The 15,811-nt window shown below is 35.8% G+C and overlaps 1 protein-coding gene across 2 annotated transcripts in view; it reads left to right on the top strand.

The window, feature by feature from the left end:
* The window catches only part of fip1l1a (FIP1 like 1a (S. cerevisiae)), a 39,196-nt gene that overhangs the window by 13,846 nt on the left and 9,539 nt on the right, over window positions 1–15,811 (top strand). Inside the window, exons 11-13 of one of the 2 annotated variants that reach the window (XM_051874651.1) lie at window positions 5,657–5,708; window positions 5,815–5,949; window positions 14,561–14,622. In XM_051874651.1, the coding sequence (XP_051730611.1) occupies window positions 5,657–5,708; window positions 5,815–5,949; window positions 14,561–14,622 (249 nt within the window). The remainder of the gene's footprint in view (window positions 1–5,656; window positions 5,709–5,814; window positions 5,950–14,560; window positions 14,623–15,811) is intronic. The other variant, XM_051874652.1, reaches the window with a different exon arrangement.

The raw sequence follows: 15,811 nt of genomic DNA, 5'->3' as shown, positions 1-15,811 counted from the left end.
ATATTTTGAAATACTGGATTTTGGACTTTCATGAGCTGTACGCTCTAATCATCAAAATTTAAAAAAAAAAACTTTTGAAATGTTTTACTTTACATATAGGGAATCTAGAATATATGAAAGTTTCATTTTTAAAAATAATTTATAATAAAAAAATGAACTTTTTGATGATATTCTAATTATATGACCAGCACCTGTATGTATATATATATATATATATATATATATATATATATATATATATATATATATATATATATATATATATAATTTTTTTTTAATTCATCATAGAATCCTAAAGAAGTTTATTGGTTAAGCAGCGCTACTGTTTTCAACATTGGTAATAATAAGAAATGTTTTTTGAGCATTAAATCAGAATATTAGAATGATTTCTGAAGGATCAAGTGACACTGAAAACTGGAGTAATGATGTTGAAAATTCAGCTTTGCCAACACAAAAATAACTTACATTATACAATATATTTAAGGGTTAGCTTACCCAAAAATGAAAATTCTGTCATTAATTACTCACCCTCATGTCGTTCCACACCCGTAAGACCTTCGTTCATCTTCGGAACACAAATTAAGATATTTTTGATGAAATCCGATGGCTCAGTGAGGCCTCTATTCCCAGCAATGTCACTGAACCTCTCAAGATCCAGAAAGGTACTAAAGACATATTTAAAACGCTTCATGTGACTACAGTGGTTCTACCTTAATATTATAAAGCGACGAGAATACTTTTTGTGCGCCAAAAAAAAACAAAATAATGACTTTTCAACAAAATCTAGTGAATCTAGACACTGCTTCAAAGCTTTACAAATCTTTTGTTTCGAATCAGTGGTTCGGATCGCATAAACGGCACTCCGAATCACTGATTCGAAACAAAAGATTTGTAAAGCTTTGAAGCAGGGTTTTAAAATCGCCCATCACTAGATATTGTTGAAAAGTCGTTATTATAATATCGCACTTTATAATATTAAGGTAGAACCACTGTAGTCACATGAACTGTTTTAAATATGTCTTTAGTACCTTTCTGGATCTTGAGAGGTTCAGTGACATTGCTGGGAATAGAGGCCACACTGAGCCATCGGATTTGGTTGGGTGTGGAACGACATGAGGGTGAGTATTTTTGGGTGAACTAACCCTTTAAAAATAGAAACCCTTTAAAATAGAAAACAGTTAATTTGTTAATTGTAGTTTATATTATTGTAGTTTAATTGTATTAATATTTGACAATATTACTGGTTTTACTCTATTTTTGATCAAATAAATGCAGCCTTGGTGAGCATTTAAAAAAAAAAAAGGGTCTTACCAACCCTAAACTTATACGTTTATACACAAAAAGTCTTCTTAACATATGAGATCTATTATGGTTTTATTTAATGTATGTGTATGATCCATGTGGTAGATAAAGCTGGACCTTTTTTGACCAACACTCCAGCACATTTTCAAACAATCCAAGGGAGGTCAAAAGTTGTGTTGATGTTTTCATTGCACTGCATTGTACATATGGCCAACCGTAGGGAATTTGTGGTTGCCATGACAACATTTATCCATGATGTGATTGATTCACACCCATGTTGAGCAACCTGCTGCCTTCTCCTGGTCTGAAGAGAACCTTAATATCCTGAACACATGTCTTATTGGTGCACTTTAAACATTAAGGTTATTTTTGTCAGTTGTGATATAGCTAACTGAACTGAATCTACATCTATTGCTCTATGAATTAGTTTGTATATTTGTTAATGTGTTTTCAGTAACAATTTAGTTTGGGGAACACATATTCACTATTAACTATGAATTTTGCCTCAATAAACTCCTAATTTACTGCTTATTAAGTTTAGGTATTGGGTAGGATTAAAGGATATAGAATAAGGTCATGTAGAATAAGGCATTAATACGTGCTTTATAAGTACTAATAAACAGCCAATATTCTAGTAATATGCAAACTAATAAGCAACTAGTTAAAAATAAGAATTGTTCCCCATACTAAAGTGTTACCGTGTTTTCTGTGTTAAAATATTGCACACTAGGGCAACCTATAATGAAATGCCCCACAATGCCCCAAAATGATGTTTATGCTTAGGTTTCAAGGTTAGAGTTTAGTGCTAAACCAGATGCACTGCAATGTATCTTTTGACAGTGACTAAATATTGAGCGTGCGTGTATCTCTGTAGGAGTCTGACAACATGTGCTCTTGAGCTGGTACGTCTATATCCAGGTGTGTGTAATTCTCTCCAGGTTTTCCTCTGCAGCGCAGGCTTGCTGGCTCTCAGCTTGACCAACTTCCTGCAGATGCTGCTCCACCTCACTTTCAAGAGGAAGTCTATAGTTGAGCTCTCTTAACTCTACTCCTCTTCTGCTTCAAAGCCCCATCAGAAATTGCCTCCTGCCAAATCTTGCCACTCCTCCTCCAGCCCACTCAGACCTCTCACTGACTCACCCATCATCCCCTTTTTTAGGACCCACACATCCTTTTTAATACAGTCAAAATATCAAACTTCCTGGTCAGGCCCAGCCTTTGAAGTTCAGCCTTTAATCCAGAACGGGCCATTTTAATTTTATCAGAGAATAAGCCCACCTCCCCATCTTTAAGTTATGGGCCTCTCTTTCTGACTCACTCCCCCTGCGGATATCGCTGTACCGTTACGGCCACGCTGTTATTTTTGTGTTACTAATGTGTTGTGTGGAGTGCATTGGGTACATTTCACGCATTTGTAATTGCTTTTGAATGCGTTCTCGGGTTTTGCTTTCACTTTCGGGGGGCACAGTAACTCTTTTGGGGGGGACGTGGCCTGCAAATGCCCCCCCTCGGCGCCGGCTCTGGCTGTGTGCGGCTAAAAATAATTCAGGGCGGGAAGAAAGAAAAAGTGCCATGCCAGCACAATCGTGGCACTGGAAATGTGCTGAATGACCCAGCTGTTCTGAAAGAGAGAGAGGGGAAAAAGATGGAGAGAGCCAGTTGTTAGGAGAGGAATGTTTTGATTTAATGGGGTTGTAGAGGAGTGAGAGCCTTTTTTTCCCCATTAAAATCATAATTTTAATAACAGATTTGATAGGAGAGGATTTGTATTTTACATTTTTGTACTGATAGTCTAAATATTTTTGTACAAAAAGGGTCCAGTGATCCACTTTGATTCTTTTAGAGGACATTAATGGTTGTAAACGTTCATAAAGTACCTCTTTACACAATATATCTTTTCATTAAAAGGTCCAGCAACTTAAACTAAAACAACTCATAACCTCAGTGAAAGAAAACCAAAAAAGATGGAAAACAAGAAGAAAAAAAGACACAAACACATGCTTGTGAAGTACTTCTTTTTGTGACTCTCACACAAAAATGTAAGGAAATTTGTTTCATTCATTCATTAATTTATTCATTCATATGGAAAAACATTACAGAAAGGTTCTGTATGTTAATGTTATTACTAATGCTAACATGAACTAACAATAAATAAACAGTACTTTACAATATATATATATATATATATATATATATATATATATATATATATATATATATATATACAAATTGCAACTGTCTTTTAAAAACAGTGAAAAGAATAATATAATGAAATATTATTGCAATTTGAAATAACTGTTTTCTTTTTTAATATATTTTAAAATTATAATAATTTTTTCCTCTGGTGAAGCTGAATTTTCAGCATCATTACTCCAGTCTTCAGTGTCATATGATCCTTCAGAAATCATTCTAATATGCTGATTTGCTGCTCAAGAAACATTTTTACTATTGATTCTTTGATGAATAAAAGAACGCCATTTATTTTAAATAAAAATCTGTTGTAACATTAAAAATGTATTTATTGTCACTTTTGATCAATTTTATGCATCTTTGCTGAATAAAAGTACTAATTTACCTAACTGACTCCAAACTTTTGAATGGTAGAGTACATATATATTTATAAATAGACTTTTAAATAAATACATTTATAATTTAAATTGTTCTTGATACCTGAGACATTAACTAATGTTAACAAATTTATTTGTTTATTATAAAGTGGTACCTACTGTATGGATGCTTGTTTCTGCCACTGAATAAAAAATAAAAAAGGTAATTGCGACTTTTTATCTAACAATTCTGACTTTTTTTCTCACAATTGCGAGTTTACATCTCGCAGTTCAAACTTTTTTTCTCAAAATTGCGAGAAATAAACTCACAACTTTATATCACGCAATTCTGACTTCATAACTAGCAATTGCAAGTCAGATTTTTTCCTCATAGTTTATATATATCGCAATTCTCACTTTACAACATAGTTGCAATAGTCTTTTTTCCCTCAGAATTAGACTTTATAACTCGCAATTGCAAGTTTATCTCACAATTCTGTTGTTATTATTGTTTCCGCCACGGAATAAAACAATTTAAAAGATAATTCTGACTTTTTTTCTCAGAATAGCGAGATATAAACTCCCAATTGTGAGTTATAAAGTTGTAATTGCGGATATAAACTCGAGAAATAAAGTCTAATTCTGAGGAAAAAAGACTGATTTTTTTTTTTTCCTCAGAATTACGACTTTATATCTCATAATTCTGACTTTCTCGCAATTCTGACTTTTTTCTTCATACAAAATTTGCAGTTCTGTGGAAAAAAAAAAGTCAATTGCGAGTAAAAAAGTCAGAATTGCGAGATGTAAACTCACAATTGAAAGAAAAAAAGTCCGAATTGTGAGATAAAAAGTCGCAATTACCTTTTTTATTTTATATTAAGTGACAGAAACAAGCTTCCATATCCATAGGTACCATACATTTGAAATATATCAGTTTTGTGTAGCCTGTTTTGTCCCTGTGCTCAAAATACACATAGACAAACTCATATAGCTTAGAAGCATGTGCTAATGAGCACTAGCAGCAGATATGTGAACTTACTGAACTATTTTGTAGCTTGCCACAGATCTCTGATATAAATTAGCATAGTATCCACAGGCAGATTGAAAATAAAGAGTAGTTTAGGGCATAGTTCACAAAGTACATACTTTCTTCAAGGACTCTGAAGTTTCAAGGACAACACAGATAATTTGCGAGGCTCTGTGTGAGTGGATGCATGCGTTGGAGGGGACGCTGCGTTTCTGCCTCGTTCTGTGTTAACCAGAGCTGCGTGATTTCTGTGTTCCTCAAATTACTGTTTTTCTTTCAGCCTTTCTCCAGTCATTTTTGTTGTTGTTGAAAACTGTCTTTTGGAGCTGGCTCCCATCAGGGGTCCGTGGCAAAACAAAAGGGGGATGGTGCCCAGATGTGCATGAATGTTTGTGAGTCTGTGGCTGAGTGTGATCAAAGCAGATAAGTGTGTCTCAGCCATGTGAGGGAGAATGTGTTTTTTTGGGTGCTGCGAAGGCCCATTTGTTTCACGTACGCGTTTAAAAGGGGGGGGGGGGCAGTAAAAGTTGCAGGCCACTGCGTTTGTAGAATTCTGTCTGGATGTGTCATAAACAGTGTTGAGTCATTTGGTCAAGACATCTGGACATATGCACACACAGACACAAACATGCATTTGCTATAATAAATGAAATCATATTTTCTTCTTTTGAAGAAGTTTGTACTGCAATGCGTACTTATGATTTTAATATTTCTCCTTTTTTATGCTCTGAATTCACCATATCATTATTCACAAAATGTCTGTTTATGCCTGCCGTTTCAGGTTTCCCATTACCTCCCGGTGCCCCTCCACCTATGCTACCAACATTAGATAGGTAAGCGTTTGTTTTGAAGTGTTTTTTCCCCTGTAATGATCGATTGTTGAGCATTATAGCAGGGTTTGTGTATGATATTATAGATCATGTATGTATATGTGTCCAGGTTGCTGTTGCATAGATACTGGAGAGAGAGACAGAGGAGATGTAGCAGACAGAGAAAGCAAGAACATAGCAGGTCACTATACAGGCAAAAGAGGGAGAAAAAGAAAGACAGAGAAAGAAAGAGAGAGACAAAGAGGTAGAGCTTGTAAAAAAAAAAAAGCTTAATAATGTTGTCACCTGTGTCTTATTCACTAACCTCCAATAATCCAGTTTAACCAGTTGATATTCAGATGAAGTCATTGGTCGAGTGTCCATCTATTTTAAATTTATGAAATGAAAATGTATAACATAAATTCAAAATGGAAACACCAAGAGAAGGGGAAAAAAAAAATCTAAATACCTATAAACTAATACGCTTCACCTTTGAAATGAATAAATATTTTATGTGGTACAAACTGTGGACATAAATTATGATGGAAATGCATGGGATGGAAATGCTGTTATTCACTTTTAAATATATATATTAGGGGTGGGATGGTTCAGATTTCTCACGGTTCAGTTTGTATCACGGTTTTAGTGTCACGGTTTCGGTACAGTTCGGTATGTGCTATGTTCAGTAAAAAATAGGACAATTGTCAAATAAAGATAAAGAAAATAAAAACAAATAATCTAACTACAAGAAACAGCACAAATAAATACATGAGAGCTAAGATACAAATAAAATAAACAATGCTTTACAGGTTTTTCGGGTATCTAACAGCTTTCAGGTACAGAAATTGAATAAATTAATCAAACATAAAATAACACTGCATATAAACTTCTTTGAATAGTTAAATAAAGATGAAACATTATTGAAGTTACAAAAGCTGTTCAGTCAAGAGTGATTTCTTCCTGCTTTGTCGTTCGATTAACATTAAAACACAGAGACCAGGAATATTAGACTGCTGTCCCTTTAAGACATAATTCAAAGATCCAGCACACTGATACTGATACACATGTGTTGTCTGTCTCCTAAGACATAACCTACTATGTTTGTTAGGATACTTGCTAAGATGGGCATGTTGACATAATTTTTGTGTGAATTTGTCCGTTTAGCTGCAAGACTTGAAAGAGAATTTGTATCTCCTCACAGCGCGCGCGAGTTCTCTTTGACGTCTTACGGATGGATGTTTAAATTGGCAAGGTTTAAATGAGTTTAGTTTAAACACAGATAGCAACACGAGATGTTCAGGTCTCACCTGCGCTCGCGTGCTATCAACACCCATTTGTTTACAACGAGTGACTGTTTTATCCATGTTCTTTTGATCATCGCTGTTGTACCGTATCAAAACTAGAATGCATATCCATCAACTGAAACATACATTAGCCGAATCCGTCTGTCTGTTTTGTACATTGTTTTCAACAAACCATACAAAGATGCGTCGTCAGATTTGGGATGAACCGCGGTGCAAGTGCGCGCCGAACCGTGGGTGGAGAACCGAACGGTTTGATTTTTTACAGTGAACCGTCCCACCCCTAATATATATATATATATAGTTGATGTCCCCAGAGTGTGAATGTGAAGTTTTAGCTCAAAATACACCACAGATAATTATTTATGGCATGTTAAATTTGTCACTTTTTGAGGGTGAGCAAAAACGCTCTGTTTTTGTGTGTGTCCCTTTAAATGCAAATGAGCTGCTGCCCCTACGAAGAGGGCGGAGTTTCAAGATCTCGTGTTAGCAGCAACGATTACCTCTCACAGACTCGCTGAAAATGTCAGAAACTGTTCAGCCTTTTATGTTTAAAATGGAGTCAGACAATGATGGAGAGACTCAAGAAGAAGTGACAACATGTAGAATGCAACAGGACGTTTCTGAATGGTTTCTGAAACTTTTGAACGGTAGTGTATATTTCGCAACTTGGATGGAATCAGTTATAGTCATTCTTATTACCTGATTTCCATAGTATATGAATTGTATGCTAAAACAATCCAAACAGGACAGATAAGTAAATGCTGCTACTTGTGGGCACAATATTTTCTTTTTTAGCAGACTATTATATGGTAAATTGTCATTACCAAAAGGGAGTATCACATAACTAATAAAAAGATGCCCATGAAATTGAAACAAAAAAGTAAAGCAAGTTTAAAAGTTAGGGACTCGTTCATTCAGTGTCCCTCATGACAGAGATGATTGACTCTTCCTAAAGCTGTGATTGGCAGCCTTCATGGAGTTTATGGGACGGTAAAACTAGGCTGCAACTACAAAAGCTTTTTTCCACTCTGTCAGAGTCCTTACTTCTGTCTCTGTTCCTGCCTGAAAGTATGTAGGGCAGCTCATCAATGTTTCACCCCAGACTTAGAAGAAGAGAAATCAAGACAAAGACACTAAACTCCCATCTGCTTCAGTTAATCCACTGTGACTGTCTTTCTTCCATACACACAGAATAACTTATTCGGTTTGATCCAGCTCTTTCAGCTCATCTCTTCGCTTGGAAGCTATCAAACGTGTGTTTTAGATGGTTAAGTGTGTCTCTGAGTGTGTGTGTTTGTGTGTGTGTATCTGTCTCTTTGTACATGTACTTATATGCCTCTCAGCTCTCTGACGCCATAACTTATCTTCTTAGGACTAAAATACGGTTAAAAAGCCGTCCCCGACCCAGTCAAACGCCAAATAAGGCAGAGAGAGACACAGACATGGTGGACATGTTTGTGCCTCTGGCCTCCTGTTTACAGGCATCCAGAACTCCCCATCCATCTATGCCTCATACTCTTCCTCCCTTTCTCCCTAAGACAAACAGCCAAGTCTCTGCCTCTCTATCTCCCCCCTCACTTACTTTATTTCTAGATTCACTCCCCTCACAGTTTGACAGGCATCATCATCTGCAGAACATTTGTGTGGTTCAGTGCCAATTGTTTTGAGGCTTCTGGGGAATCATGACATTTCAGAAACAATAGGAATATATTATATATTTTTTATAGTACACATATATATTACTAGGTTTATAATATATATATGTATATATATATATATATATATATATATATATATATATATATATATATATATATATACACATATATATTACTATTTATAAATACTTTATAAATACTTTGTAAATACTTTGGTAACAATTTACAATAAGATCTAATTTGTTAACATTAGTTAATGTATTAACTAACATAAACTAACAATGAGTAATACATTTGTTACAGTATTTATTCATCTTTGTTAATGTTAGTTATTAAAAAATACAGTTGTTCATTGTTAGTTCATGTTAGTTCACAGTGCATTAAATAATGTTAATAAATACAACTTTCGTTTTAATAATGTATTAGTAAAAGTTGCAATTAACATAACACATACAGTTTCGGCCAATCTCATGTTAATCTTGAGTACCTATAGAGTAGTATAGCATTCTTCATACACTATATTGCCAAAAGACACCCCTCCAAATCATTGAATTCAGGTGTTCCAATCACTTCCATGGCCACAGGTGTATAAAATCAAGCACCTAGGCATGCAGACTGCTTCTACAAACATTCGTGAAAGAATGGGTTGCTCTCTTGCCTTCCCAGAAGAGTTGAAGCTGTAATAGCTGCAAAGGGTGGGCCAACTCCATATTAAACCCTACGGATTAAGAATGGGATGTCTTTAAAGTTAATGTGCACGTAAAGGCAGGCGTCCCAAAACTTGTAGCAATATAGTGTATCTCTGAGGAGTCTTTAGTTTTATCAGATTTATAAAAGATACACTGTAAAAGAGCCGAGATCATTATCGCTGTGACCGCTCCATCTTTCAGTTTCAAACGATCTGCAAATCCAGCGTGGAACTGGGCCTTGTTTATAAAACCATAAGCGCTGATCCTGAGCGCTCGAGCAGCCACGGAAAACACGAGATATTCTCCATTCATTTTAACCAGTAAAAAATTGATTGCAACTTTCAGACACGGCTTTATCCTTATTTTGATAGTTAATTTAAGACAGTTTCTATGGTTATTTTAAGGACAAATGTCAAGAGCGCAACAATGTAATGCGTGAGCACAAATCTCTCAGCTCCACTTAACGCTGTGTTATTTTGGAAGCAAGGTTATCGTTCCTTCACAACTAAAAACACTTCACAAAAACACAACTTTTTTGGTGACATTGTTGATTTCGTGGTCTAAAAAAAGTTGCTTTCTTGAGCAAGTCCTGTGCAGCACTGCCGACAACTTCCGTAACCCGAACGAAGCACGTTGATGGGCGTGCTTTTGCTCTCACGCTCTAGTCGATATGTGCACACGCTCTTCCGAAAGAAGGAATTCCACCCTTTATTGCGTAATACAGGGCCATACTCGAAAAAACTTTTCGAAACTTGTTCAAACTCTGAAGGAGTGTATTTGGCACAGAAATACTCCATCATACGTCCAACTAATTTTTTGAAACTTTGGCCATGTTTAGCAAGAGAATCCAACTCTTTAACAGTGTAAATAAGTCAGAATGCATGAAATAGCATGCATTCTGACCCCCTTAAGATTAATAAATGCTGTAGAAGTGTTGTACATTCCTAGTTTGTGAATACTAAATTAGTTAGCTAATGTTAACTAATGAAGCCTTATTGTTAAGTTTTACCAATACTGCTATATATAATACATACGCTTGCCCTCTGTGTACACTTTTTTTTTTTTTTTTTTTAAATATATATGTAAATTTTTTTTAATATTATAATTGTAGAATATTGTATATTATATTGTATATGATATTGAAGTTGTCTACTTGTTGCCATTTGCAAAATTTCAGTTCTGAGCTTGATCGGTTTTTTTTTTTTAGTAATTTAAGTAATATCACTGTTTAGTGGCAGTTTAAGAAGCAGATTTTAGGACCAACTTTACAGACATCAAAATAAAATAAAGACAAATCGAAATACACATTTTGCCACTGATAAGTGACATCTGTGTTTCCCCACTGTTAAAAGGCATTAATGTGGGTTTTAAATGGATTTCTGCTTTGTTCACGTCTTTAAGCATCAGCATGAATCTTATATGGATTTATGCTCTGTTCATGTCTTTGGTGAGCTTGTAACTGCAAGTTATGAAAGCTCTGACTTCTCTCACTTGACTGTCATTTATGTCCTATAGAAAGAACCAAAATGGCAGCAGACATTTATTTTTGATAAGCCATTTTAGTATATCCAGTGTTACCTGGTGCACTTTTTTTGTTCTTAAATGTTTTGCAAGATCTTAAAATTAATGTGATTATTACATATGTTGTTGTCATCAACAACTAAGCTGCTTATGGATCCATTGTCCATTTTCATCTCATAATTATGATAATTTGACATCAACCCTGCATTATTAATCAAATGTCAAAAACATCAAATATACAAATAAGCATTTTAGTTAAGATTTTTTGGATAGTAACAGTAGTACAAGAACCTATCAATTTTTTGCCATTATGAGTAACTTAGTGTTTTTCTTTTTTCTTGGTGTCATATACTCAGCTGTAGAAGTTATTTAGTTAACTTTTCATTCTCTTTATCTCTACTTCTCTATGCTAATTTTATCCGTTTTCACCCTCTTCTGACCCAACTCCCTCCATTTTCCATTTCCTGATCCTTAAGTTTGCTTTTTTCATTCTTTTTTTCTGTTGTTTAAAGAATGGTTCTTCTCACGTCTCAGTATCTCTGCCAAGTCCAAACATCCTTGGAGGAGTTTCCGTTCATCCGAACCTTGCCAGCCAACAACTGTATAATTCATGAATCACTTCCTCTCCTACCATCACTCCAAAAAACTCACTTTTCTTCTTTTCTCCCTTATTTTCTGTCCTCTCTGTCACATGCATACTCGTTTTTCACACATAAACATCACATGCTGGGAGTACATAGTAAATATAAAGGGTCCTTGTACAAAGCCCTGAGGGACACCCCTGAAATAGGCCACAAGGCTCTCTGGGAGATCATTTTAAAAGCACAGCACCTTTCCTTCTACTTTAAATATATCATGCCTTAGCTCTCTAGTCATCAAAAAGAATTCACTGTCCATTTTTAGGAAGAGACAATCATTTTATATTGAAGGCAGATTGCTTTCAGCCTTGGGTTTGATTAGATGTTTTGAGACTTTGCTTCCACATCTAGTACCTACAGTTTCATTACTTGTCAGCGATCCCTTATCACATATTGTGGAATATCAATAATAATTGTTTTAATAATTATTGATACGCTTAGAAAAACAATGTTGATCAGCCTAACTCCATGGGCAGCGTCTTTGTGCAGCCATTAGTGTGAGGCCATTAGGGTCAAATTCTGCAGTGATTAGCTGTCTTAATGAGCCAAGCGCTAATTAAAGCTTACCTCAGGGGTGAGATGAGACTGTAACTGCCAGATCATCTAACATCAATTATCATAAATTCCTCCTCTCATCTCCTTTTGTCTGTTCTGATGTGTATAGACATAGAGCAACAATGAAAAACTGTAGCTGGCTGAATTGAAAAAGATTCTTAAGCGAGAGAGTAGAGGAAGTGGGATACAGGAAGGGAGAAAGACAAAGAGAAAGAGAAACCAGAACAGCAGCATCTTTTCCAGAGATATTAATAGAATCTGTGTGCTCTTAACCAACACCTGACCACAAGGAGTCCTGTTGGATGCGATTTCTCTCTCACACACACTTAACTTCTACTCCAGCAGAATGCCCTGGAAGCAGGGCGGGCAGCCAGGGTTTATGGCAATGTCTTGTTTGCCTGAGCTTCTGCTCACGTACTCACAAACAGTCACACACTGCTGGCACGTTACCGGGCGCATGCTGCATTTTGAGTTAATGCCAGTAACATCAAACAGTGAGGAAATTGAGCTCTGAAACAGAGGAAAGTCTTTTGATCATTGAGAAAAGTTCTGTCTAACCCTTTATTCTATTATTTTTTGTCTATTTTGTTGGTATGCTCTATTTATTCCTTTCTCTTTGTTGTTAGTTAAAAGCAATATGGTCTTGTCTGCTCAGGGTGCTGTAAGAGCAAATTACTTTTTAATTAAATATATATATTTTTTACCTTTAACACTCCTTCGTTTTTGTTCATAAGGGTACTTTGGCAAAGTCAATCATATTGCATGTTACAGCACCACTTTTTCCTGAAAGAGAAACATTAAAGGTCAAATTAGTGTGTATGTGCATCCATATGATTTTAAAGGGTTAGTTCACCCAAAAATGAAAATTATGTCATTAATTACTCACCCTCATGTTATTCTACACCCATAAGACCTTTGTTCATCTAAGATATTTTTGATGAAATCCGATGGCTCAGTGAGGCCTCCATTGACAGCAAGATAATTAACACTTTCAGATGCCCAGAAAGGTACTAAAAACATATTTAAAGCAGTTCATGTGAGTACAGTATTATAAAGCGACGAGAACATTTTTTTTTTTTTTTTTTTTTGGACCCAAAAAACAACAACTAAATAACGACTTTTCAACAATATCTAGGTGCGTTTATATGGAGCATTGTAATCGGTTTAAAAGTCCAATCCGAATGAAAATGCTCCATATAAACACCTCAGTCGGAATAAAAATGCCTAAACCGAATGAAATTGTAATCGGTTTGAGAGGGGTGGGATAAACCTTTCTATAAACTGAACAAAATAAAAATTCTGCCATGTAAACGCGTTAAACCGATTACTTTGCGTCTACGTCATCACGTCAAGAGGCCAGGGGTCGTCAGAATGCGCAATGGCAGCGGCAAAATCAAACTGGAGTAAAACTGAAAGAACACATTTATTAAATAAACTGAAGGAACTCAGTTTATCATTACTACGGACCTTCATCCACACGCTTCTGCTTTTCGGAGGAGGAAGGGGTAGTATTTAGATGCTCCTTATAGATGCACAGCCACCAAAAAGGTCAGCTTCCCGTCTTTTCCTCATACCTTCCAGCAGTAATATGCTACAAATTCACGCTGTTGCTTGATTAAGAGCAAAACTTTACATAAAAATAGCGCGCATAAGAAAAAATGGAACTCCATGTTAACAGGAATTCAAGGCAGCAAACAGGACATAAGCTAATGTGCGCATGTCACAGAAACATTTCAATTGAACGCGCCGGCACATGTAAACGCCATATCGGATTAGATAACGTCTCATGTAAACAGTCCACCGAATCTTTCAACTGGAATGATTTTAATCGGAATGACAAAAAAAGAGTGTACATGTAAACGTGGCTACTGCTTTGAAGCTTTACAACTCTTTTGTTTCGAATCAGTGGTTCGGAGCGCCAAAGTCACATGATTTCAGTAAACAAGGCTTCGTTATGTCATAAGTGTTTAGAAATTTCAATAGTTCACATGACTTTGGCAGTTTAATACGTGCTCCGAACCACTGATTCGAAACAAATGATTTGTAAAGCTTTGAAGCTTCATGAAGCGGTGTTTTGAAATCGCCCATCACTAGATATTGTTGAAAAGTCGTTATTTTTTTTACATTTTTTTGGCACACAAAAAGTATTCTCGTCGCTTTATAATATTAAGGTTGAACCACTGTAGTCACATGAACTGTCTTAAATATGTATTTAGTACCTTTCTGGGCATCTGAAAGTGTTAATTATCTTGCTGGCAATGGAGTCCTGAGCCATCGGATTTCATCAAAAATATCTTAATTTGTGTTCTGAAGATGAACGAAGGTCTTACGGGTGTAGAACGACATGAGGGTAAGCAATAAATGACATAATTTTTATTTTTGGGTGAACCTAACCCTTTAAGAAAAATTGTAAACTAGTTTAAATATTTAAAATAGAACAAATTAGAAAAATGCAAAATAGTGGATTTTTGAGCCACACTTTTGACACTAACGTTATCTTTCTCATCACAGTAGTGGACGTTTGGCAGGAGGCTATGATCGACGCTCAGCTCCACCTTACCCCTTTACTGCAGGTATGAATATTGATAGTCTATGAAAGAGATGCGCTACACCTGCAATGAGTATATTTTGTTAAATGATTGTTCTGAAGAACTTCGTCGCCTTTGGTTCTATGCCAGTTCTAACCTAATAATCATCATTTTTATATAGTAATATGATTCAAAGGTTAGGTCCTGACAATAAATTTGGGATTTATGGGAAATGCTATTGGAACATTGTGAGTTTTCATTGGCTCCTGAATTATGTGTGTGTGTGGGAAAGGAAACCTTTTCATGTTTTAAGTCTGTGTTTGAGGAACATTTCCTTGTGGATTTTCCAAACGTCTTGTAGCGAATAGTGGGAAAATATTTAATTTGGAACCTGCATTTGGACTGTCTTAATTGGAGCATCATACACCCTGGACAATCAAAAGAGCAAAAAGAAAAGTTTCTGCTCACACAAACACAAGTCAGACTGCCACACACCAGCAGCCACAAACGTCATAGAGCTTTTTTCTACATGTGAGGGCGTGGGGGGAGGGGGGGTTGGTGGCGACAACAAAGAGTAGAACTGCATACAAAGCGTTAACATACTCAACACCCTCTCATCATCACCTCACACACACGTCCTGTACAACTGTGGAGGGATACGTTTCCAGCCACTGAGCATAGAAATGCACTGCAAGCATTTCCACTGCAGTCCAGCACACATCATTATTGCAGGCAGAGGTTAACAAGGACATACACACACAGAAAAAGGAGCATGTCAGAAAATCTGCTGTGGCCTTGTTAACCTCTGCATGTTGTAATGATTTGGGCATGCTCAAGAGACCAAAGCAGTTATTGTCACTGTGAGCTTTCAGTGATTGTTGTATGTGTGTTTGTGTGTGAAAGAGAGACAGAGAGAACACAATAGCTTTGCTTGTTCTATAGCAAGCTGTTATCCTGCCATCTGTCTCAAATGTGTTGTTTAAATATGCAGCAAAAATGTGCTGCATAAAACTGTTATACCTTTCCCTTACCCTTTTTGTTTTAGATTTTGTGATATTGTAAAATGTCAGAGCTTATGGTCATTCCAGATTGATCTCATTTTTATGTGATAAAACTTTGATGTTTAATGTCACTACTATAATTATATATTATATTATATTATATTATATTATATTTATTATATTATATTATATTATATTACAAACCCGATTCCAAAAAAGTTGGGACAGTGTAC

This window comes from Ctenopharyngodon idella, chromosome 20, assembly GCF_019924925.1.
Source record: "Ctenopharyngodon idella isolate HZGC_01 chromosome 20, HZGC01, whole genome shotgun sequence".
In the NCBI taxonomy this organism is placed as follows: Eukaryota; Metazoa; Chordata; class Actinopteri; order Cypriniformes; family Xenocyprididae; genus Ctenopharyngodon; species Ctenopharyngodon idella.
Note: the sequence above shows the minus strand (reverse complement) of the source record. Positions and strands in the feature narration are given on the sequence as shown.